At 42.1% G+C, this 24,007-nt stretch overlaps 2 protein-coding genes across 6 annotated transcripts in view; one reads left to right on the top strand and one right to left on the bottom strand.

The window, feature by feature from the left end:
* Positions 1-4,989: 4,989 nt before the first annotated feature.
* Positions 4,990-22,932, bottom strand: KLHL22 (kelch like family member 22). Of its 2 annotated transcripts, none has more exons than XM_074607092.1 (7): positions 22,626-22,932; positions 13,198-13,467; positions 12,117-12,282; positions 10,170-10,888; positions 8,838-9,030; positions 7,209-7,442; positions 4,990-6,152 (listed from the first exon to the last, which is right to left on the bottom strand). In XM_074607092.1, exons 2-7 carry the CDS (start codon positions 13,422-13,424, stop codon positions 5,775-5,777), a joined length of 1,917 nt encoding a protein of 638 aa, XP_074463193.1. In that variant the 5' UTR covers positions 13,425-13,467; positions 22,626-22,932; the 3' UTR covers positions 4,990-5,774. The 2 variants fall into 2 exon arrangements, with proteins under 2 accessions (XP_074463193.1, XP_074463194.1); XM_074607093.1 differs by having other exon boundaries at positions 13,198-13,450.
* MED15 (mediator complex subunit 15) overlaps positions 22,738-24,007 on the top strand; it is a 30,257-nt gene continuing 28,987 nt past the window's right edge. For 3 of the 4 annotated variants that reach the window (XM_074607091.1, XM_074607089.1, XM_074607088.1), the window contains exon 1: positions 22,866-23,168. In XM_074607091.1, the coding sequence (XP_074463192.1) occupies positions 23,101-23,168 (68 nt within the window). In that variant the 5' untranslated portion in view covers positions 22,866-23,100. Of the gene's footprint in view, positions 23,169-24,007 lie in introns of all 4 variants that reach the window. The other variant, XM_074607090.1, reaches the window with a different exon arrangement.

The following is a 24,007-nucleotide window of genomic DNA, read 5'->3' as shown; positions in this document are numbered from 1 at the left end:
CAGATGAGGGGGGTCAAAGCCCTGTCTGTCAGGGCGCGGGCGGGAGGGAAGATGGTGTTGCAGCCGCTGAAGAGGAAGGAAACCCCGGAAAGGACTCAGCAGGCCTGAGGGGCTGGGCGAGCGCTTGGCGGGTGGTGCAGCATGAGCGGTTTGAATTTTAGAGGGAGGTTGGCGTCGGGTGACGTCAGCGTGGGCCTTTGCATGGTCTGACTCACGTTTGGGAGGGCTGGTGGTGGCAGTCAGCGTGGCTGCCTGCAGTAGGCAAGGGCGTGACAAAATAACTGCAGTCGTTCCCCAGACATGCTAGAAACCTTTGCAAATAGTGTGATTTTTAGCTCAGCCTCATGACTCTGTTTAATCTTGCTTTTGTTTTTTATTTTTGCTTTGGGGCTGGCAATGTGAAATGAAGCAGCACTTGAAAACAAAAGCCATTTAAAATGGAGAAATAGATTTAAGATGACTGTCTTGAAGCGCCTAACTGGACTTTTGTGCCATCTTATTCCAGTTTTGCTGTCTTCTTTCATGCTCTGCCTTTTCTGAAAGCTCAGTCACAACATGGTCATTTTTTTTTCTCTTTGTTCTTCTTCCTACATTGGCAGCTAATGCCAGCTGAGGTGTTTGGATTGGAACATATGGACTGTGTCTGTGTAGACATTTAGCAGAGTTCAAAAATGGAAGACTCATCCAGTGTCATCTTACATTTAGACAAAATCATCCAGGAAAGTCTTATAACATCACTAACACGAAAGGATCTTAAAGTAGGTCCTGAATATATGTACAGGTATCACTTTACCAGCCGCTGAAGTACAGCCATCTCCTGGGTGGAAAACAACAGCTGTTTAATCATGTACAGCAACACTAGCAAAACAGTAGACCCAGAGATGAATAATACCATGTGAAAATTCACCTACATACAAATATATTCATCCATTGCTAGGGAAGCTTACACAGTAGCTATACTGTTAGTTGCTATACCATTCCTACTGCTTTAAGTGCTTGCATCTGCCAATGAGAGTCAGTTTTAAACACATGTAGATAGGCTACAATAGATTCTGAAGGTTACTATGTTTTCTTCTGTCATTTGAGCAGATTTGGATCACTTTCTGTTTGGTCATGGCCAAAATAGAGATTAAAAGATAGTACTTGGACTTGCAATAACAGGCTAAATAATGTTTAAAAGTAATTACAAAAGCCACAAGTTAGCAAAATTAGTAACACATAGTATATTAAAAGGAAATAAAAATTCCTATTGCTGCATTTTATTGAATTATAATTTTTGGTATAATAAAAAAATGTAGTAGGTCAAATACATAGTGATTTTGCTTCAATTTTGTATGCATAGTACAAACATCTCAAAAGAGTTGAAACATGTCAGGAATAAAGAGTATTTAATTATGAAGCAGTTTTTGTGCAGTACTGCATGGGGCTGGACTGATGCTGGAGAACCAGCACACCCACCTTCCCATCCAGAGAGGATTCTAAGGCATGGAGAGGCTTTCAGTTTGTAACTGGCACAATTACCTGTTCTGAACTTGTATTCATGCAGGCTGTGTGCATCCTTCAAGTAATTCCCCCCTCAGTTCCAATAACTGGTTGAACTAGGCCAGGTCTTCTAGGTAAAAGATCCCACCTTCTTACATATGAGAAAAAGATGACTTGTTCAAGATGATTAATATTCTCTTATCAGAGTAGGCTTCAACTTCTAGACTACAGACAATCATGTCAGGTGTATTGCACCCGACAACTACATTTGGTTTAGGAAGAATGGAGAAATATCTATGGTACCACTTCACCTTTTTATTACATATAAACAAATTTATGCTCTTTGTCTTACCTGTTGGCAGCTTCCACCCTCAGAGCATGGCCAAACAGTTGTAGCACAACTGAGGAGGTGGGGAGCTCTTAAAGTGCATCAGCTGCTGATGAAATAAAAACTCAGTTGGCAGAATATTCCCTTGAGAAGATCCTGTCCCTCTTTCTCCATGCCCAGCTGCTCCTTCTTCCTTTTGCCAGAGGCTTCTGACCCCATCAGTTGGGCTGAATGCCAAAGAAATTGTACATGTGACTGGTTTCTCAGTAAGGAGAAGTACATTTCTGTCAAGGGTATAGAATGAGAATCCTTATTTGTTTCAAATCAAGTACTGGGTATGCTTCCAATGCAAAATTAATGACCCTAATTTAAACCATGAGGAAATGGGAAAGGATATGTTGGATTTGGAGGTAGACAGCTGGAGAAGAAATACAGTAGTGAAAGCAGTTATGAAACAAAAACTGAAGCAATTACAATCACTTCTCCAAATGTGGAAGCCTGAAATACTTTAGGATACAAGTCCACTAATTACAAGTCTAGCAAATATGCCTATACAGCTTTACCTCTGTGCTGGCAGGAAATAGGAAAATAGATCATCAAGAAACCTAGTTATTATTTTTCTGGACTTCCTAATGTATCAGCAATTTAAGTGTTGGTATTTTGATCACTCGGTTATGGAAGAGTTGTTTGGCTATTCACTTAGAAACCAGAAATAACTTAAAGCTTTCTTAGTTCATTGTCCATCTGTCCACAATGTCTTGTGCTATACTGTCTCTGAGGACTTGCTGTAAAAAATGAATGCTTTTTACTGTAAGACTGACATATTTAGGAGATCAGATAATTTATAAATTAAAAAATATGGAATCAATCTAGAATCCCTATGAGTACATGTTTTTCTTAAGATAACACAAAGTTTAAGTGGGCTCTTGAAGGCTAAGTTCCTGAAGCACCAATCTTGATAGGAAAACTGATCAATAGTAATTATAGCTCTGTATATCAATCTGTAATCTCTCCTGCAATTTCTTTATATAGGTAACTGTAGTAAACAAGAACAAAGCTCTTTATATCTATCTGCTGAGTTAGATAAAATGCGCAAGTGTAAAGCAAAGCAATTTTATTATTGTTTAGCCTATGTGTTAGCTTGAAAAGGTACACATAGGACTAAAACAGCTACTGCTAAATGATTAGGATAGTTTGAGCTAAGCTAAACTAAACCCTGTGGGTTTTTACCTAAACAAAACACATGCAAGTAAGGTAGTACATACCATAAACGGTCACAATATGCTCAGATGAAAAGAAATTTTTGGGGTGAAAGCAACAGAAGTTTTGTTTCTATCAAATCAAAAAACGTATACCTGCCCTTGGGATTAGTTCATGTAACTTAGGGTATTACACCAGTAACTGAAAAAAAAAAAAAGAAAAAAGAAAAATAACGCAGCACTTCTCTCTAAGGTAGATGGTCTGCTTTAAGGGCAAGTAATTTCCTTATAACTGCATTCTAAGCCTTATATTTATTTTCTGTACACAGCATCCAACTGCAACATTTAATAAATAATGCAATCACAACGTTGCTTATATTGATAAATGGAAAAACAGATCACCTGACCATCTAAAAATCAGTATTCAAACACAGAAGGAGTGATAGAGTAGAAGCTGGAAAAAAAACCCCATGAGTTTTCTCAAGATGTTTCTTTAGCTTAATGACTCATGAATGTCTTACATTCTCCTATGTAATCTAAGAATTAGCCTATCAGCTTCGTTATTTGTAATAGTAAGTAATACCCTCTAGTGGTATACATAGGAAAAATAAGCCAAAGAATGATTACTTTTTTTTTTATCATGAAAGAGGCTAAATAACATTTTCACTTGTATAACATAGGATATCACTGTTTTGTTGAGAAGTGCTAGTTAAAATGGAAAATGCACTGCAAGCATTAAACTTGCGTTAGATTTCTGAGTTCAGTTAGAAAAACTGGGTCTAGCATATGACTTGGGCCATTAGAAGTCTTGAATTGCTTGTTGTTTGCAGACAAACCAAATTGCCACTGCAGCATTTGCAGTCTGGAAGGAGTGGTTCTAGTGATGTACAGGTCAGAGAGGTCTGTCCTTGTATCTGAGGGCTACATTTAATTTCTGCACATTAAAAGTAACTTTGTAGGCAAAATAGGAATACTCGTCAGTCTCCAATATTGCAGTGTAATAAACTCTGTATTTCCAGACTCCATGTGCACTTCAGAGTTCATTATAAACAAATATTTTCTGAAGAAGCTTATATACAGGGTTTTCTGCAGTTACCAGGTCCTTTGTTTTATTTGCCAATTGGCAAATGTTCAGAGATTGAGGTGAAAACTGACAGTGCTGGAGAAGAAAATTCAACAAATGCCCCTCTTGCCAATAAAAAGCTGTTGAGCTTATTAGAAGAAATGTGCAAATACTCTTGCATCTTTTCCAGGAGCCCAGTCTACTAATGTAGAGTCATCTAGGTCCATTTTGAAATCATCTTTGTTTCCATAAACAAAATATCCCTAAGTAATGGTAATATCCAGGAACTTCTTCCGTTTCTCTAAAGTCAATGTGCACACTATTTGTCATGATGTGATGATACTTGACTAGTAGCATATCATTCTGATTGTCACTTTGGTTTTGCCCTTCTCCTGCAACCCCCATTATTGCTACGAGATTTAAAAGCCTTTGGTAGTTTGTCATGATTTTCTGGTGGCACCGCTTACTTCCTGCCCTTCTAAGAGGAAGGATCCCATACTATTCAGGTATCCCACTGGTTCATACTTTAAATCAGCTTCTAAACTAATGTTAAGCAAGATGGTAGGCAGAAGCCGATTATTTTAAGGCCTCATGAAGGAAGGATTTACTATGCCTTATCTTTCTGAGCTATCATAATTCTGTATTACAATCCTGGCATTAGTTAGCTACTGCAGGGTCCTGGACCAGTGTAATTTTCAATACCTCTAGTTATCTCCTTATTGCTTTTTTTCTTATGTGATGGCAAGCCAATCTGTGCTCTCTTTATCTTCTTCTAAAGCATATAATAATAGAATGAAAAAAATTGCTCATCTCCCAAGCTGGTGTAACTTCACTGATATTAATGTAGTACTACAGGATCTAATTAAACTCATTAACTTTCAGACTTCACATCATGGTTAATAAAACTGAGACAGTGGTTAAAAAGAAAAAAGTTCTGACAAGAATTTATTGATTTATGCTTGTGAACAAATGTGTCTCACAGTTGAATGATGAGATTGTCATACTCTGTACAGAAATTTTTCTAGAAATCTTCTTTCCATTGTGTTGACAGAACTTGCTGTATAGAAGTTCAGGAGTGGGTGTCAGTTCACAGACTCTAACCCAGTTACAAAGATGGTTGCATGCCCAGATGAGATGAAGGTTCAGACTTTCTTGCTACTGTTCCTGTTTCCGTATGCTCAATCTTGCTGAAAACCCAATCAAGCTGTCTGACACCTGGCACAGGAGGAAGACACGAGGTGTCACCTTCCTATGTTAAGCTGGCTAGGAAGTTTTATTACCAAAAAGAAAAGCAAAAAAAAAAAATCTCAAGAAGCTCTTTCAAGCTAAAAGCTGGAAGGGAAGAAGCTAGTCAAACAGAGCCTTCTGTGCCTTTTTTTCTGTCCATGCTGAAGGTTGAGAAAAGTCTCCTTTAAAGCAAAAGAACCTCTATACTTTAACTGGGATAAAATGGCAGTTCTGTGGTTACTTTAAAAACGCTGCTTTCTGGCAGGTGGGCAGATACTGACTGTAAGTGGCATTTTGTGCAGAACACTTGCAGATGGGCAGTTATTGACTGTGAATGGCATTTTGTGCAGAACACTTATTTTTCAAACCTTTAAATACTGATTTACATATATAAGAAAGACATATAAAATATCTAAGTATTTTCTTGAAGCCTTAATTTCCTCATCCACTGGCAAAAAATAAATATTTAAGTTCTCTAATCTTCACTTGAATTGTCAAATTCCTCCCAGTCTGATACGCTCATAACTTCCGATGGAAAGTCAAGGTGATACTTCACACGGTCTGCATGCCATTCTGAGAACCATTTCTCTGTTTCCATTAAAATAGCCCTAGGCAAAGTGAGGACGCAGGCAGCCATCCCAGAAATATCATCTTCCAGCTGGGGTCCTTCCTCCCAACAGTCTCTCTCTGCATCGTAAATGTGGACATAGTCCATGCGGATTCCTCTGTTGTGGGATCTGCCTCCCAAGACATAGATCCTGTTGTCTAAAACTGCAATACCTGGCTCTCCATGTCCTGCAGGTAGTGGACATACATTTGTCCACTGATCAGTGCTTGGCCTGTAGCAGGCAACCTGTAAAAAAAAAAGACAGATTAGCCAAAATCGAACTTGTATCTTAGTGACAGAGCCTGGCCATATGGCAAACTATTTAGGAAGCCATGCAATATCATCAGTCTTTTGACAGGGTGTTGATAATGGAGAGAGCATATCACTACGTAGTAGAAGTACAGTAAGTACAGTACTCAGCAGAAAACTCTGCATAGTTGCCATATAGCTTTGAATCACAACTTTTGACCCAGCTGCTGGAGTAACAGCTGTATGTCATTCAAAAAATGTATACAAAAGTGAAAGAGATAGGGAAACACGCTAGGATAAGATCAGACATAATGCATCTGTTTGCATTAGGAAAAAACGTGCCGGAACTTACAAATGTGACAAATCTGCTAAGCTGTCTCTGCACCATAAACACATGGGAAGTTTTAGATTTCATTGGGTACCTACTTGCGTAACTACTTTATTTGTAAGCACTTTTTTATCATTCAGATACGCTTTTCAATTGGATTTAATTCTGCCATCTTCATTTGCTTTATAATTGTGTCTTCTTTTCATGTCTGTAGCAGTTCTAGAAGCTGGAATAAGACTTGAGAATTCTCTCCAGCCATCACTTATCATCAGGTACTGTATTTTTAATTATACAACTCTGTATAAGTATACAGTATATTTAAGTATACAACTGTGTCCTGCAATTAAACATTGTTAAGTCAAAAGTCCTCGACTTGGAAAAAATGCACATGAGAAGACAATGCAAAATAAATTTGATGTGCTACTTATGAGGTATGTGCATCCCAGTGAATGTTATCCTTCAAAGAGATTTTAAAATTGGTAGGAATTTCAAGTGCTAGAGCTTTAAATGCTTTGTGAGTTAGACAATGCATTCGTTCAAGACAGACAACAGTAAATAAATCATTGCAAATTCTGCAATTGAGTGGGGGAGAGCTAGTGCAGTAGCTGTTGCTGGGCAGACAGTTTTATTTGCATACTTAGTAAGAGACAGACATTACGTCAGAGTGCAAGCATCCATAAGAAAGAGACTCTTCCATGAAAGACACAGGTATGACATGGTCTCACCTGATGAACATCCCTTCTGTAGCCAGAATCGTTGTTGCTTCCTCCAATTACATAGAGCTTTCCTAGCAGTGCAGCCATCCCATGCCAAGCACGTCTCACTGGACCATCTGCTAAAACATCCCAGCGGTCAGTCTTTGGGTCATAACATTGTAGCTCCTTCAAATAGTCTTCTCCTCTCCTCCCACAAGTAATATACATCTTCCCATCCAGTGCTGCTCCAGCATGTGCGTATACCTGTATTACCACAAGGAAGCAAAAGGATTTATGCACTTCTCACAGTTTCAAAGTATGGAATAGACACTAAGGGAGTGACATTCTTCATGAGTTACGCAGGTATCAACATCTGGAAGGATTTCCTTATAGACAATTCCTTTCTAGGTGATTATGCTATAAGTGTGAATTTCTGAATGAAATACAGTAGAATTTCTAAAACTTCCAGAACTGTCGTGGGTTCTTATTCTTTTTTGTTCCTTGATTAGAAGATCATTCATACTATTACTTTTCTCCCTAGTCTACTTGAAAGCCTTTCTGTTGGAGATTATTCTTATGCAAGCAGTGTTATCAAGAAGGTAAGATTTCCTACTTGGAACTCAATTGGATCTTAAGGCTTTTCTCAGCATTGACACACATTTATTGTTTGTGACCTCAGGCAAGCTGTTTATCCTCTGCATCCCTTTTGTAAAATGGCAGTAATATTCATATTTTTAATGTGTCTTGAGATTCTTGATTAAGAGGCATTATGAAATCACAAATATTATATTGTGCTGGTCACTTGACTGAACGCTTTTAAAAGGTGTAGTAGAAATCAACATAGTTTCTGGAAAGGAAACTCAGGATTTTAGTTTTCTTCCCGAACCAAGATTCATCAAGCAGTTGTTTGTATTTATCTTACTCCTTTGCAACACTTTTAACTTGAAAATGGAAATTCTTGCCTTTTTTAACAGTATTAGAACAAACTTTTCCACTCATAACCCCAATTCCCATGTCACTACACTATTTTCTCGTTCCTGGGGTCGCAACTGCTAGTTTGGCAATTGCTGTTCTAGAAGGATAAATGGTACTGATGACAAAAGATAGCTATTACTCACATATTTCAAATGAGTAATGGTCTTACGTTAGCTGACTGAGATGTGATTCTGCATCACATCAGCTATTGTCACTGGAACTTCTTACCCAATCTCAGTTCTGTGTGCAGGAACTAAGTAGGCTATAGAAACTGATGTACCTTCTTACTGAGCCATTATCTCTTCTGATCAGGAGTAAAGCATGTTGTCAGGACTGTAAATGAGAAGCTTGTACTACTGTGGCTCATAGTTTACCTGCCTAGGAGAAATGGGAACTTCCTGTTCCCAGAGGTTTTGCTCAATTTTAAATGGTTTTAAGGATTAACATGATAAAGGTGCAGGGGAAAACAACAGGAAAACAGGGAAAAATAAGCATTTAACCTCAAAATGGAATTTACATATATTATTATTCTCCTTTCTTGATATTCATTTATCCCATATGCAGAGGCTACTTTTTCCCATCTGAATATCAGCAAATTAAAAGCTACACGTGAGAAAAGCATCTAAAAAGATGAAACAGGAATTGGGGAACTGTAGTAGTGTGTGTGGCTAATGCACTCCTTACCTCCTTCTTCAGAGGTGTCACATATTCCCAAGTGTTGCTTTTAGGGTCATACCTCTCCACTTCCCTCAGGTCTTCATGGTAATCGCGGCCTGCGACGGCATATATATAGTTGTCCACAACACAAACACTGAGGTCGGCATGCTCTTGCTGTAGGGACTGGATCTGGAACCATTTGTTGTGTCGCGGGTCATACCTTGTAAAAGAATGGGATCAAAGAAGGTTATTTGTACAGCCACAGAAATCATTGCTGGAATACCAGACAGCACCACAGATGTGGGTTACTGTACTGTCTTTGGCTGAAATTGAGCTCAGCTGTAAGTGGAGTGAAATCTGGCCTTGTCAGCATTTTATTATTAGCAGAGTTGTTTTATTCTATTTTTAGAAGATGTATTTTAGCTGATATAATCATGCTATAAAAGCCTACGTTTTCCATTATCTTATACACTGCTGTCAGGTTATACATCAAAGTCTCTGCTTGCACAAAGCCATTCTACGAAGTAAAAGAGTCTAAAAATAGCACAAAGACTGAATCTGGATCTTCAAGAAGCCAAGAAGGGCATAAATATGTGTATTTTCCTCAAATATCTGCTGCCCAAAGTGAACCTCATGATGAATTTTCAGGTCAAAATATCTATCTGGTCTGGAAATTTTCGCTACAGAGAAAACTGGTTGTGAAGTGAAACTACACATGACAAAATAAGGGCAACTCAGCTAAAACTAGTAAAAACAACCACAATATAAAGACAAAAGGGTTTGTATCTGTTTTTGCAATGTAATGGGCATTAAGATCTAAAATTGATCCTTCCTCCTGCGCTTTTCCCTGGCACAGAAGCATATAAGGGGACCCTGGAATACTGCTATTGTGCACACAAATTCTTGATAATCAACCAGTAAAAGCATTTTATTTAAAAATCCTTTTTGTCAGCTAAATCCCTTTGTATTGGGACCAAAACTACACACAGAAGACTTCTTGAAAATTCTAGCTTCAGAGCATCTAGAAAATCTAGGGTTCTAGGGACCCCCAGTCCATTATTGCTTCCCATGCCTTTAATACTTGCCCCCTCCAACAAGGCAGAAAGGCAGCACATGTAATACTCTTGAATGAGTAGCTGTTTCTACCCTGTCAGGCTTGGCTTTGTCCCATAAGCACTGCTGTAAGCTTCCTGTTACTATCAGGCTCATTTCTTTATTTCTTGTTTTCTTTCAGTGAGGCTGCTGCTCAGTTCCTAATCTTTTGGCTGGCAAGCATGCAGACTGCGCTATTGGCTTACTGACTCAGAGATGGGCAACAGGGTGGTAATAAAAACAATAGCAGGATTATCCTTATCTTACCTCCAACACCTTGACTCTGCTCGAAAACCACTTACATTGTTGTCTCCACCAATTAAATACACAAAATTATTGAGAACAGCGATCCCCTGGTTGGACATTCTGGGAGCTAGTGCAGCTGTAAAATGCCTCCACTCTCCCAACAAGGGGTTCAGATACTTGGCTTGATCACTGAGGACAATGGATGGAGTAGAATGCATCCCTCCAAATCCCACTACACACTGGAACTCTGATCTCAGCTGTGTCTGGGAGCTCTGAAGAATTGGCTGAAGACATTCATTCTTGTGGTACATTAATGCATCTGCAACTGTATCTTTTAAAGGACATGGATTTAATTTGTCATGAAGCCTTTGCAGGATCTGGGGTTCCATCAGAGGAAAACGAACTGTCTCAAGTAGCTTAAGGGGCTCCATCAGGGAGACCTGATCTGTCTCCAGTTGCTCTGGAGAATAATGATAAAAAAGTGCCCCTTCATAAACTTCAAACTCATAGTTAACCTCCAAACGGTTGCTGCTGAGAAGGGAGTAGACCTTCTGCAAGGGTAGCTGTCGGTACACTTGTGTCCTTGAGAAAGCTGCAAAGTTCTTCAAAATGTAGGAGTCCAGTTGATCACTCAAATGTCTCAAGTCATAATGGTCAGCTAGTCTGTACACGTCGAGGATGTTCTCTTCATCTACCCAGGACATGAGAAAATCACAACAGAACTTAATGACTTCTGGAATCTGCAAGAGAGAGATATTTTTCATTTCCGACACTACTTGCCTCCCACTCAGGAGACAGGTGACAGAAGCCTGGGATGACTGTAAGAAAGTTGTCCACAAGATGACTGCTCTCCTCACAGCCTGATCACCATGTTCACTGGCACCCAATTCACCTTTCTCCAGAGAAAAAGAACAACTCAACATGGGTATGTAGATGAATATAATATAGATCTTCTAGCCACATCATACTGCAAGCCTATGAATTTGGCTTCAGGTGCAGCAGCAGTGTGTCTTCCAAGACACATGGGACACCAAACAGCCAGGCTGCCTGCTTTGTTAGCATAGCACCAAGCTGCAGGCTGCCTGGGAGGCAGTCATGTAAACAGAAGGCATGAAGCACATGGTGAAAGCCAGGTTTTTGCATCCACTCTGTAATTGTTCTTTCAGAGCACTATAGACATACTGTATCAAAGACTGTATCTCTAGCAAATATATCTGTATCATTCAAGAGCACAGGAAGCCATTTGAAAGGAAAATTAATATTTACTGTTGTCTTCTGAATATGATTTGAAGTTGTATCTAGCAGGAGGGACCACTGGCAAATAACTAACTGCTGTCCAAGAGCCCCTCTGCTAATAAGGTGGTGCTAAGCGTGTAGAAAGCAACCAAAGCAAGCACCCAGAAAGTTCAAGATTTAGTACCAAAGCCTTGTGCAGCAATTAGCTGTAGGGGAAATTTGAGAAAAAAATCTTGTCTTAAAGGCACATGAACTCTGCACTTAGTGCAGAAACCACAGTGATAGGATTTCCTGTAGTGATGGGGCCGGGGGAGATTATGTACCTGTGGACTCAATCTGGGGAAGTTCTTGGCAGGCTTGAGCAGCACAGCAATTTCTGAGCAGCAAGCCCTGTCCATTACCATAGGCCAGAGGTATTCTATTCTAGGGAAGCTGTCATAAGCAGATAACTGTAAATGAGTGCTGTATAAAACAGTCCTCTAGCTGAAATGGTAAATTTTTATAAGTAATAAAAGCATTGGCACAAATGAGATATGCATGCACTCATTCATTGTTCCTACCCTTCCGTAGTTAGTTCCAGTGGATACAGCATCTCAAAGAAATTCTTCTCATCTGACCCATGCTCTTTTTCACCCCCTAACCCTCCACTTAACTAGATATCTGTATCTTCTCTTTCTTTCATTATTGCTTTTGCTTCTTGCTTCTTTTTTGTCACATCTCCCAGTACCTCACCTGAAGCTGACAGGCTGCGGCTAAGGTTTCCTGTACACTGTTCACACTGAGTTCCAGCTCAGAAGTGTAAATGAAGTTCAAGATTTTACACATTGCATTGTAGGAGATGCCATGAATATGGACTTCTTCTTGTTCCATCTCTCTCAGTCCTCCTGCAAACATTCCTCTGTAAAAAAGACAATGGCACATGCTATGGCAGATTTGCATTGAAGCTATATTCAGTTTGCTTATATTATGTTGTCCTGGGAACATAAAAAATATTCAGAAAGATAAAATCCTAGCCAGACTCTTTTATGGGATTACCTCTTCTTTAAGCCAAGGATAGAAAGAGCACAGGCCTTTAGGACCTAAGAAAAAAACACTCTTCATTGTGCAGGAAAACAGTAGGGGGCATCTGAAAGGTATGATTCACAGCTGAAGGACTTAAGTACAGATCCAGTACATATGGATAGTCAATGGGCAGAGGCAGATACTCTGGGTGTGGGGCAAGAGGAAAAACAGAGGAACTTGGGACTGTAGGAATTTTTTCTAAGCTAGAGCAGTTCTTCCTCCAGTTAGAAATTTGGCTTGATTGCCTTGAGATTTGTTTGTTTGCTCTATGAAAATAAAGTCAGTTCAAGAAACTGCTAGTCAAGTTGACCAGGGAGTGCCTGATTTAATGGACAGTGAGTCACACTACAGGCATGTAACAGAGGAGTGACCCACTTCCAGTGTCTTTTTGTGTATTATGAGGTGATCACCACAATGGACAAAGTCTTACAATGCTAAGGATATGTTAAAAGCCACCCAGAGTGCATTTATGCAGAAGACACCTGTTCAGATAGTCTCATCTCTTTATATACCTCCAAGTACCACACGCAGTGAATTTAGTGGAGGTAAGCTCAATGTGCAGGAACAAGAGCTTTATTTCTGTAGAGACATAACAGAGAGATGAATAAAGCCATACTTAGTATTTTGAAACACATTCAGCTCCATCTTACAGGTCTAAATTTACATCCAGAAGAAGTGCGCCAAGACAGAAGATTTGGATGATTTGGGTAACATTCAGACACATGCTTGTTACTGCTGTACTGAAGTGTACCTGAAATAGTCACAGGATGCAGCTAGAAGTATGCGATGAGCCTCAATAGGTTTCTCTTCCACTACCAGAACTACATCGAAGAGGATGCTGCTGTCTCGGAGAGATACCAAGCCACTGAGCAAGGCCTGAGAGTGCTCTGCACTGCGGTATGTGTTGCTGGTGCGCTGCTGAAGGGAGGGCTCGAGTTGAGCTTTGTGTGGCTGAGTCAGCTCCTGATCCTCCGCCATCCCAGGCAGAAATGCTCAGCCACCAGCTGTAGCAGAATGAAATCTGTGAGACAACAGAATCAGCAAAGGTTTGTACCTTTTGCTTTATGAATGGTCCTCTGACCCCTGCCTGTCACAGTTAATAAATCAAACCAACTCTTCAGTCAATGGAGAGACGGTTCCACCCTGAAAAAATTACTCTGAATGATGACACTGGAAATACACAGGTGTATGTCAGCACACCAAACTGGCAGAACATGGTTTTTCAAGCAAATATTCTGACTCTTGGGTTTTCAGTCTAAGAGTCAGAGTATGTAGCATGTAGGAATATTTTTTTTCTTAGCAAGAGTTTAACTTCCCAACCCATTACCAGAACCTAGTTCCCTTTGCATTTCTGCATAATTTATAACAAAGAACAAGACTGACATAATTTTTGCCAAATTCCAAGTTGCCTAATATCCTCTGATAACTTTGCTGCAATATAAACTGCACCTTCACTCCTTCTCTTGATATTTTACCCCAGAATCCGAAAGCTCTCATCTCTCCCTGTCTCGTTTTTCATTTTCCTTAGCTGAGCACATTTCCATTTATCATTCTATAAAATACTATATGAAACTGTGGGCTTCAAAATGAGTTTCTTTGTTGTGACAACTTCAAGCTAGCATGCACAACTGCTTTTCACTTCGCTATGATTCCCTGCAGAGAGAGGGTATTTCCTCCAGTGTAGGCACTGTAGAGGGCTATCCTGTAACTTTTTCTAGGGCTGCCATTGACGCTGTAGGAAAGTCCCCTCTGGCACATGGGGAAACACCTGTAAAAAGCTAGCTGGAAGTGACTGTATTTCATGTCTATGGTTAAGCTCTCAAAATCTCATGAGTCCTCTTCTACCATCCTGTAATTTACCCTTTCTATTGTCTTTGAAGAATGTCAGACGTTGTAGCAGTTAGAGCTCATAGACTCTATCCAGTTGTTGGAGCGCATTAAAAAAAACCACATTAGCAAAAGGAAATAACTTAGCTGATATGGCTGCTTAAGACACAGTTATGCAGCCTGGGAAATAGCTTAGTGGCACAAGGAATAGTCACAAGGGGTTATCAGCAGTCAGAGAAGCAAAAGCAGAACAAACCCAGCAAATCCAAACAAAGAATAAGGAAAAGGAACCACTGTTTAATTGTACCAGCCATAGACAGTGAACGCAGCATTGGAAATCTCTCAAATCTGTGTATGGTCAGTGAAGAAGGAGCTATCTGGATATCACCAAGAAATATGAAAATGTTTATTTTTCTGCCTGAGACAAGTTACCCTACGCTGTCCAAAACAAAAGGAAGCTAGGTGACATGGGATGGAAAAAAACCTGAAAAAGCATATTAATGGTTGTCTGTTCTTTGCCAGAAAAACGAAGACAACCAGCTCAGAAGAGGAGCTCTGATGAGACAGCCTTCTAGGGAGCACATTCAAGTTGATTATACAGAGGAAACTATCCATCATCAGCTGAGGAGATGAGTAATGGATTATTTTTCGTGATAGCTAGATGCTTTCCTAGAACTAAGATGACTGCTTGTGAAGCAGACAAAACATTACTGTATCATTTGATTTGCTCCTGGGGAATACTAAAAGTGATGGATTGAGGCAAGGGAGATAATGTATTAAGAAAGGCAAGTGAAGGAGTGTTACTAGATGTTGATCAGAAATTTCACATTTCACTAGAAGGAAATAAACGTACCAAAACCAAACTAGAGTGAGATATGGTCCAAATGAGGAACAGATTCAGATAAACCATGGTTTAATGTGGTTAACACTCCAGAGTTAATGTGGTTAATGCCCCAAAAAAGGCTGCATCTTTTCAGCTATTTAGAGAGCTATATGAAAAGAAGTCTCTATGAAAATAAAATCATTGCATCAAAAAGCAGAAGTAAATGTAACAAATGAACTATTTTCTGAATTCAAAGACTTTTGTTGGGTAGTGGAAACAGCGTGACCTTTGATACAGTCTTACAGCATGTCATATCTTGTAGACATTGGTGAAAGAGAGACTAGGGAGAAATAAGTGAGATATATTAAACTACACGGGCCATTGAACCTGTGTAACAACTGTTAGCAAAGAACTGTATTGTAGGAGAAGTGGCTTCCTGAGAGAGAGAGAGGTACGTGCAGAGTGGAGTGGGGAACCTGTATAATCACGACAAGCCTTTATTTAAATCTACCTTTAATTAATATAACTGTGGACAGTTACTATTCAGAATACATTCTGTATCCAAATAATCTTAAAAAGGAATAGAAAGGGGGTGAAGCTTTCAGCAAGTAATGCCCCTAGGCGGATCCTATCTTACAAATATGGTAACTAGAACCAGGAAGATCAAATAGTATTATGAAAGAGAGTAAATTTTTAAAAAATCAGAAATAATTAGAGATTCTGAAGGCTGTATGAACATTAGTATCTACAGGACTTTCAGTGACAAATGGGGCTGTCTTGGAGATCTGTAGGGAGTTAATCTCTCTGCTAGTTCTACTGGACATGGATTTGAATTATCCCACAACTGTTAGCAATAGCTGAACAAGCTGGCCCTTTTAGCAGACCCGTGGTAAACCCAGTGTGGTCAAACATAGATGCTGGGACTACAGCTGAAGTATGTTTGAAGAAGTATGAAGAAGTTTGACCATCCTCCACAGCTGATTTTTGGCTAGTCAACAGCTGAGCCAACAGGTATTTTGTTATGCTCTATTTTATGAATTTTGGCAGTCCCTACTTCTTGTTCTCAACTTCTGCTCCTGGATTGTATCTTGGCTATCACTAGTGGGCTGGACTGTCCTCAGGGTGGTCACTCATGCATGTATATCAACACAAGACCTGTCTTGTGTGTTTGGAGCACAGAGACACTATGATATGGAAATTCAACACTGTAGCTATCGATGAGTATTTTGCCATCTGTATTTATCAGCTGCCAGCCAGTTAGCTGCATGTTGAATACCAATGTTGCTGTGGAAAAAGCGTAGAATACTACTGAGCAGGTACAGTGTACATGGTCTAAAACTTGCCAGCACTCATGAGCTCTTTTTGTACACAGATACATGAAGTTTCTTAATTATGGTGGCTACTCTGAGAACCTATATCCTGGTGTGTGTTTCTCCCTGTTCTCCTAAATCAGTCTTCAAGGCTCGTAAATAACTATGAATGCCTATTATTATAGTTTTAACCAGTGGTAACACACTTCTTTAGAAAAATTCTCACTGCTTATTTTTATGAATTCTTGCCTACTTATAAAATTAAAGGTAAGCATTTATGGTTTTAATCTATGATGTCTGACTGGCATAGGTGGTTAAGTCCTCTTTAAGCCAAAAGCTAAGGAAAGTCTCTTAACTCATACCTAGGTACTCTCAGGAGCTGGTAGACAAGACCTTTAAGACAAGGCAGGTGTTGGGGGTGGCCAGCAAGATTCACTTAGCTGATTACTGACTGTCCTCAGCTTTGTAATAGCTGTACAAGGAGCAGCTGGGGCTGGATGGGTAGGAAGTTACAACGAGTAGTTGTTGAATCAGGGTTAGTGGAGTTGTGTTGTGGGCTTCTTTGAAAGAAGTGTGGTGGTTTTGGCATTGAAGTTTTCTGGATTAAATGCAGAGTGCTTGGTGAGTTTAGCGTATCTCTCTGGATGTTGTTCTAAATGCTGACTACAAATTTGCTGTGGAGTGATATTGGTGTTGGCACAGCACCTTGCTTCTCGGGCTGTGTGGTCTAACTTTGACCTTTCTCCTGTGTCCTTTGTGCCTTTGTTACTGTCTGGTACCCCAAACAGTAGAAGTGTGCTATTTTATGTGTGGTGTACCAGATGGGTGGGGGGGAATGACTGTTAATGTACCTAGGAATTGTTATGCCTTCTAAGTGTCCATCAATCTTAAAAATAGCAAGGAACTTTATTGAATAAACTCTGTATATTTTTAGCTGAAAATAATTTAACCCCATCTCCTCAAACTTCTATTGTGCTTAATCTTTATTGTCCTTTAAAAAAACAAAAGCTAAATGTAGTACAAGCGGTACAGCTCTGAATGGAGAGACAGAACAGGTTTGTTCAGCTTCTTGCATGCTGCGGAAAACCTTCTGTTTACTCTTTTTCCTTCCTGACCACTTAGAAACTCTGCTGCTGGCTTTTAAGGCTTGAGATGCTATTTTCACAGACTGGCATATCTGTCCCTGTAGATGAAGGAGTTGTAGGCAGGCCCTTGTTAGCTAATGTAAATGCACAGTCCTTTGAACCATGCAGCTAAGTTCCCTCAGTCCTGAGCCTCTCTACCAGAAGGGGGCTTGGAGGATGTTATTGAGGCCTCTCTGTTCTCTTGCTTCTCTTACTGAGAAACTTGCTCTATGACTGAGCCAAGTTCCTAGAAATCTAAGTAATACTTCTCCCCCCGACCCGGCCTTGTGCGTGTTTTTCTTTGATGGTCAGCTGTTAACAATGGGATTCAGTGGCCGAGTATTGCAGGACTGACCCTAAGGTGGAAGAGACAAGGAACTCCTTCTGTTCACTCAGTTTCTTTAACAGTAGCAAAGATAAGAAGTATCGTCTTATGTGCTGTGGGATGTTGCCTTCAGAAATAAGGTAAGGCAAGTCCTTGTTCTAACTGTGTTGAAATTGCAGAGAAAATCAGACTAGAGATTTTCTTAGCTGGCTGCACAAGGTACTTGAGACTGAAGTTATGTATGTTTGCGTTTATCTTTTAGAGGACACGGGTTAATGTTGTGATTAATTTTAGGGTATTACAATTGAGTGTCCAGTATGTTAAGAGGAAGAAGGCGGTCAGTAATTGTATGTGCATTTCTATAGGCAATGCTAATGTAGGAAGACCTGCACTGTTTGGTCACTTCACATCAAGGAGTTAAAACAACAAAACAAACAAATCCCCCATAAACAGCAAAACCTTCAGACAAGAGGGTTGTAGAGGGCAGAAAGACAAGACTGCTCTTTTTCAATAGACTGAAATTTTCTGTGTTGTGTATCTGGATTCCATTTGGGAACTGTGAGAAAGCAGCCATGCCTTGCAATGATAGACAGGGAGGGAGTATGAAGGATATCTAATATTTCCTTCTATTCTCTGTACTATATTCAAGGTTTAGTGTGGTCTTTTCTAATAAGCTATGAACACAGTGGAAGCTATGGCATCAGTGGCTTGATGATAGCTCAGTGTGATTGTCTTGTATTCAACCTCCATTGCCACAACGTGCTTCTGCAGATTACTTGTACGAAAAAGTGCAAGTCTTAGTGAGGTTTCTGACTATTCAACTATCTGTACATGAAAAGAGTTGTGGTTCATTTTTTTAACAAAATCCCTCCTCTAATCAATGACAGAATACTTGCTTTCACAGCAAAGGTATGTGGTTTATGACTGAGGAAACCTCCTGGGACTGGGCACTGGGGCAGGAGGAATGGACTGTGGCTTGATCATTCAAATGGCAAAACAGCAAGAGACTGATATGCTGGCTTGCTCTTGTGCTCACTGAAAATTCTCATCCTTTTAAGAACACAGGGTATAGGAATGGAATAGCTGAACTAGAAGGGGGAAAGGAAAAGTTAAAGGCATGGTAAAATAGATGTGGTGGAAGAGAATGCAGTGTCTGTACTACCTAAGTTTTTAAGTGCAGAGCAACTGTTACATGAAGGTGTTTGTGTGGTGCTCCAGTAAAGAACATTCTGGGGAGTGGGAATTCATATGGCTTACAGCATGGCTTCCTGAGACCGAGAACGGAGTCCTGCTTCCCTGAGAAATATATCTGTGTTGTACCTGGGAGCGCTTCCCAGCAGCTGGGTCAGGGCACATGTCCTGGATGCATCCTGCTGCCATTATAGATATACTCAGCCTTTATCCTCTTTGGAGATATGCTGTGCACTGATCCTGTGCTTTAAACATAGTGTAGATAATTTACAGTGCTGAAGTCTGTTATTGGTGTTGCACGGTATGATACTCACCTAGACAACTATTCACCCCTTCTACGACTAGCATCTATGTCATACACTGATGCTTACTATCATCAGTGATGACAGCCTTGATTCTCTACTATAGAGAAATGGCTGGATACAGGAAGGATTACCGAAGTTAGTTTCTATGGAAACTCAGACATTTTTGTATTGAAGAGCTCATGGCTGTCAGTTACATCTCTACAAAGATGTGTTTTATGCAGATAGTGATATTTTCTTGTGCATCAGCTGTGCCCAAAATAAACTAGAGCTTGCTGGTGTCGGGTATCCAAATCTGTTTAGCTTACTGCCATATGGACAGGTGGTTCAAGCTTGGTGGGGAGCCCATGCTTTCTTAGAATTGTGGAATAATTTAGGCTAGAAAGAAACTTGGGAGGTCTCTAGTCCAATCTCCTGCTCGAAGCAGGGAAATCTTCAAAATTGGGTCAGGATGCTGAGAGCTTTGTCTAGTGAAGTGCAGAATCTCTAACCTTGTCAATAATAGGAAAACTGAGTGCTTAACCATCAAATTTGTTTCCTTCTTTATCCTGTCTGAATTTCTTTTCCTGCAATTTGTGACACTTGCCCCTCATCTTTGGCACTGTGCTCCACAAAAGAAGAGTTTGGCTCTACATTTCCCTGTACCCATTAGAGAGCTTAAAAAATGGCAACTGGCTCTCCCCTTAGCCTTTTCTTCTCTGGATTGAACAAACCCAGCCTTCTTGCCTTACATGTGCTTGTATCTCCTTGTACATGCTCCTGCCCTCTATGGTGGTCCTCCACTGAACTCACAGGTTTGTCTTTCAGCATGGACCTCAAAGTTGGGCAGGGTATTCAGGTTTTGTGGACTTATAAGTGCTGAACAGAGTGGGAAATAATAATTTCCCATGACCCCAATTTCCCAGTTTCTTGCTAACACAGCCCAGTATGAAGCTGGCCCCTACTGGAGGAATCATATTCAGCTTTGCTCATCAGGACCCTCAGGCTCTCTTCTTGTAAAGCTGACTTCTAGCCAGGCTTGTCTCCAACCTGCTCTGATATATGGAGCCATGCATGCGCCCAGATGCATGACTTTGCTTTTGCTATTGAAATTTATGTGGTTCCTCTTAGTCCATTCTTAAAGCTTGCTCAGTTGCAGCTCTGTTCTCTCTTGCAGGCCAGCTTCTTCGTAGCTTTTTTCTAATACAGAGCAACCACTATGGCGTGCTGATTGTGATCCAAATACATTAGGCCCTTAAAAGTCTTAGTGCATTGAAGGATGTTTAAAATCTGTGCCCTAAGGCTTCCCACACCTTCATCTCTCCCTAGGGAGCAACAAGAACTAGGATCTAAGCCAGGCTTCAGATGAAAGCCTGACAAGAAGACAAGATACAAGACTAGAGCAGGATGCTAGTTTATGCTGACTCTCAGGGGTTGCAAATGCAAATAGGCAGAACCTGGCCACATACCAGAATTTTAACAGGGCAGAGGGCAGGCAAACAAATAGATCAACTAGTCTGGGAGTGCGCAGAATGGGGAGGCAGCTGGGTGCCTGCCAAAATACTGCAGAAAACAGAGGTGATGCCACAAACAATGTAAACTGAAAGGCAAAACTATTCATTCTAACTAGAGTGCAAATACTGGCATAATTCACTAACTATACCATAATTTGTAATGGGCCCTTGTAAGACTCTGCTACATAGGAGACGACTGAGTACACCATTAGGTGTAGACAAGACTTTAAGCCAGTTTCATGCTTTTTGAAGAAAAAACAAAGAGAAGAGGGGTGAAGAAAAAACAAAGAGAAGAGGGGTGAAGGAAAAGCAGCAGCTTTTCTCAGCAGCGCTTCTTTCAGAATTATCCCTCTATGCATTCACAACCGTGCAAAAAAAATTAAAATCATCTTCCTGAAATACCACTTCACTTTAGGAACCTTCTACAAATAGGGGAAACAACCCAAACAGCTCCTTTGACCGAGGTCCCCACAAAAAGAAAGAAACAAAGACAGACATCTGATAGTATACAATATCTCAACATTAGTTTTGAATGCTCATCAAGTGATGAGATGCTTTTGATAGGTCTATACACACCATCTTTCTTTAAGTCACTAATGGAAATACGCAAGCACATCACTCTGGGCTGAACTTCTGAGCCACTTTCAGTTTCTAGCACTAGCAGTGTACTTGAAGTGAGGGCATAGTTTGGAAAACAGCTTTTGCAAACTATGCTGTCTCACAAACTTTGGCATTCGTTCCTTTCAGAAGCAAACACCAGTTGTGTTTGTTTTTCCAAGCCTATTAGAAGTTATTTCTAGAGCACAGAGAGAATAAAACATCTCATATTTAGTATGTATATGACAAAACTCCCATGAAATGTATCTATGTTTAAATACACAAAAAAATCTTTTTCCCATGAACAGTAGCATAACCTACAGAGTATGAGCTTTCTAACTTGAATCATTTTGCCTTATCTATGAGTAACTTGCAACTTACCCAAATTCATAAATTGTAAAGTTTTCTGTAGAGTGTTTTTGGGAGGTGGCCTGTGGCCCAAGTGTTACCAAGAAATTGTAATATGGAAGAATCGTCATGTTGTCATCCCCCTCCCTGTAACTGATACATTTTCCCATCAGGAACAGGGAATGAGCAGTGTTCTCTGCAGGGGATGGGACATCATTAAAAGAGACAGCCCGACTGCAGGCTAACCCTGTGACGAAGAAGTGAAAGCCATTCAAACATGCTTATGGTTTTACTTTCCCTTCCCCTGCTGAAAATGCCTTTGCAGGCCCTGAAACCCGCTACCCCCCGCCCCCGGCTCATCCCGTGCGGGCAGCCCGGGCAGCCGGGACGGAGGTCTCGGCGTCGGCCTCGCCAGGCCAGTCCTCAGGGGCTCCGTGCAGGCAGCAGGGCCTTGGCTGCTAGGGCGGCCCCCGTAGCTTCGTGCGGGCGGCAGGGCCTCGGCAAGGGGCGGCCCTGGCCGGCAGTGGGGCCAGCAGACCGAGCGCCGGTACCCGCCGCGCTGCCCCCAGACCCGCTCTGGCCGTCGCACCCGGCAACCCCTCGCCCGTGTCCCTCCCGCCCGCCGGCGCCCCTTGGTTTCCCTGCGGGGGGACACCGCCTCACCCGCTCGGGCCTCGTCCCGCCGAGCCGGGACAGGCTCTCGCCGGCTGCCCCGGTACTCGCTCTGTCCCCAGCGGGAACAGGTAACGCCGGGGCCGGCTGCGGGGTACCGCCTCCCCGGGAGCAGCGGGCGGCCCAGCGCTCCCTCTCCCCCCTCCGCCGCCGTCCCAGCCACCTACCGAGAGCGGCGGCGGCTTCCGCCTTCATATGCGACCCGGAAACGGCGGCGACGGCGCGTGACACGCCCGCCCGGCGAGGGCGGGGCGGCAGCGGCCGGAACCGGGGCGGGCGGCGGGGGCGAGAGCCCCCAGCGTCACCCGGGCACCCGCCAGCCCATGGGGCCCCGGCGGCGCAGTGGTGTCCCTGAGCAGGGTGTGCCCGGTCGTGCGGCGGCGCCTGGGGCTGCGGGCGGCGGCACCGCGGCGGTGCCGGCGCAGCAGGTGGGGTGCCCAGGGTGGGACTACGTTTACCAGCGAGCCCCGCGCCGGCGGGCACCTCTCGCGAGAGTTGGTGGGTCTCCGCGCCGGGACTCCATTTCCCCCAATCCTTCAGCGCACCGGAAGTGGGTGCGTGACGCTTCCGCGGTGGCGTGCGGCGAGGCGGTGGCGGGGAGCGCGGCGGCAGCGGCGGGCGGCGCTCGCGGTGGAGGCAGGGATGGACGTGACCGGGCCCGAGACCGACTGGCGCAGCACCAACTTCCGTCAGAAGCTCGTCAGCCAGATGTGAGTGCGGGCTGCGGCCTCAGCGCTAAGTAGGCCTCAGGCGGGCCTTCGCTGCTGCTAGAGGGGATTCGGTGGCTCCTGCTGCCCCCGGGGCCGCCCGCGCCCGGGTGGACGCGTCCCACGCGTCTTCGCTCCTCTGCGAGTCCTTCCTGGTTCTCCTCTTGCTGCCCGGGTTTGGCCGTGATCCCCGGTGTTTCCTCTCCCCCGGGCCCTTTCGCCGACCCCTGGTGAGGGGGCCTCGTTAGCAGGACTTGCTCAGACCCTGTGCGGGGGTAGCCGGGCCTGTTCTTTGACTTCATTTCTCTGCACTGCCTTCCCTTTCGCTTCCCTCTTCCCCAGGAATACTGGCTTCTCGTCTGGCTTGACAGCATCTGCTTTAGGGTCGATTCTGGCAGTGCCCATAGTGTTGCCAACTTTGACATATTCTGTCCTATGAAACTCACTGTTGCGATCTTGCATCTCACTTTTTTAGGGCAAAAATGAAATAAAAAATGTCGGTGACTTAATTTTTTTGTTATTTTGGACAGGGATTTGCTTTCTCACTTCTAGAGCAAGCATACTCGTAATTGGTATCTATCTGGTGCTTAAAAGGCTGTTAAAAAAAGTTCAGCTTGTTGCCTTGTCAGTTGTTTGTGAAACAATCACTTTACTTGAATGACTTTGCAGCTACGCATGCTTTTTCTATTTTATGGAAGGCTCTTTTACCCTACAAAAGATGGTTATTACAGAAGTGAAAGCACTGTTCAGTGCTTCTGAAGTAACATTGAAATCCTTATTTATGTTTGTGTGAAAAGCTCGATTTTGCCTTGTTGCTTATGAGAATCAATATTTAAAAACGG

Source organism: Larus michahellis, chromosome 13 (genome assembly GCF_964199755.1).
Source record: "Larus michahellis chromosome 13, bLarMic1.1, whole genome shotgun sequence".
NCBI classification, from domain to species: domain Eukaryota; kingdom Metazoa; phylum Chordata; class Aves; order Charadriiformes; family Laridae; genus Larus; species Larus michahellis.
Note: the sequence above shows the minus strand (reverse complement) of the source record. Positions and strands in the feature narration are given on the sequence as shown.

Excerpts from the sequence above, each read along its gene's own strand:
- KLHL22 (XM_074607092.1), bottom strand. The coding sequence starts at position 13,424 with ATGGCGGAGGATCAGGAGCTGACTCAGCCACACAAAGCTCAACTCGAG. Across the intron at positions 10,889-12,116 it reads CCGCAGCCTGTCAGCTTCAG|ATTCCAGAAGTCATTAAGTT; the intron begins GTGAGGTACTGG and ends TCTCTCTTGCAG. Across the intron at positions 7,443-8,837 it reads TGACACCTCTGAAGAAGGAG|GTATACGCACATGCTGGAGC; the intron begins GTAAGGAGTGCA and ends GTGGTAATACAG.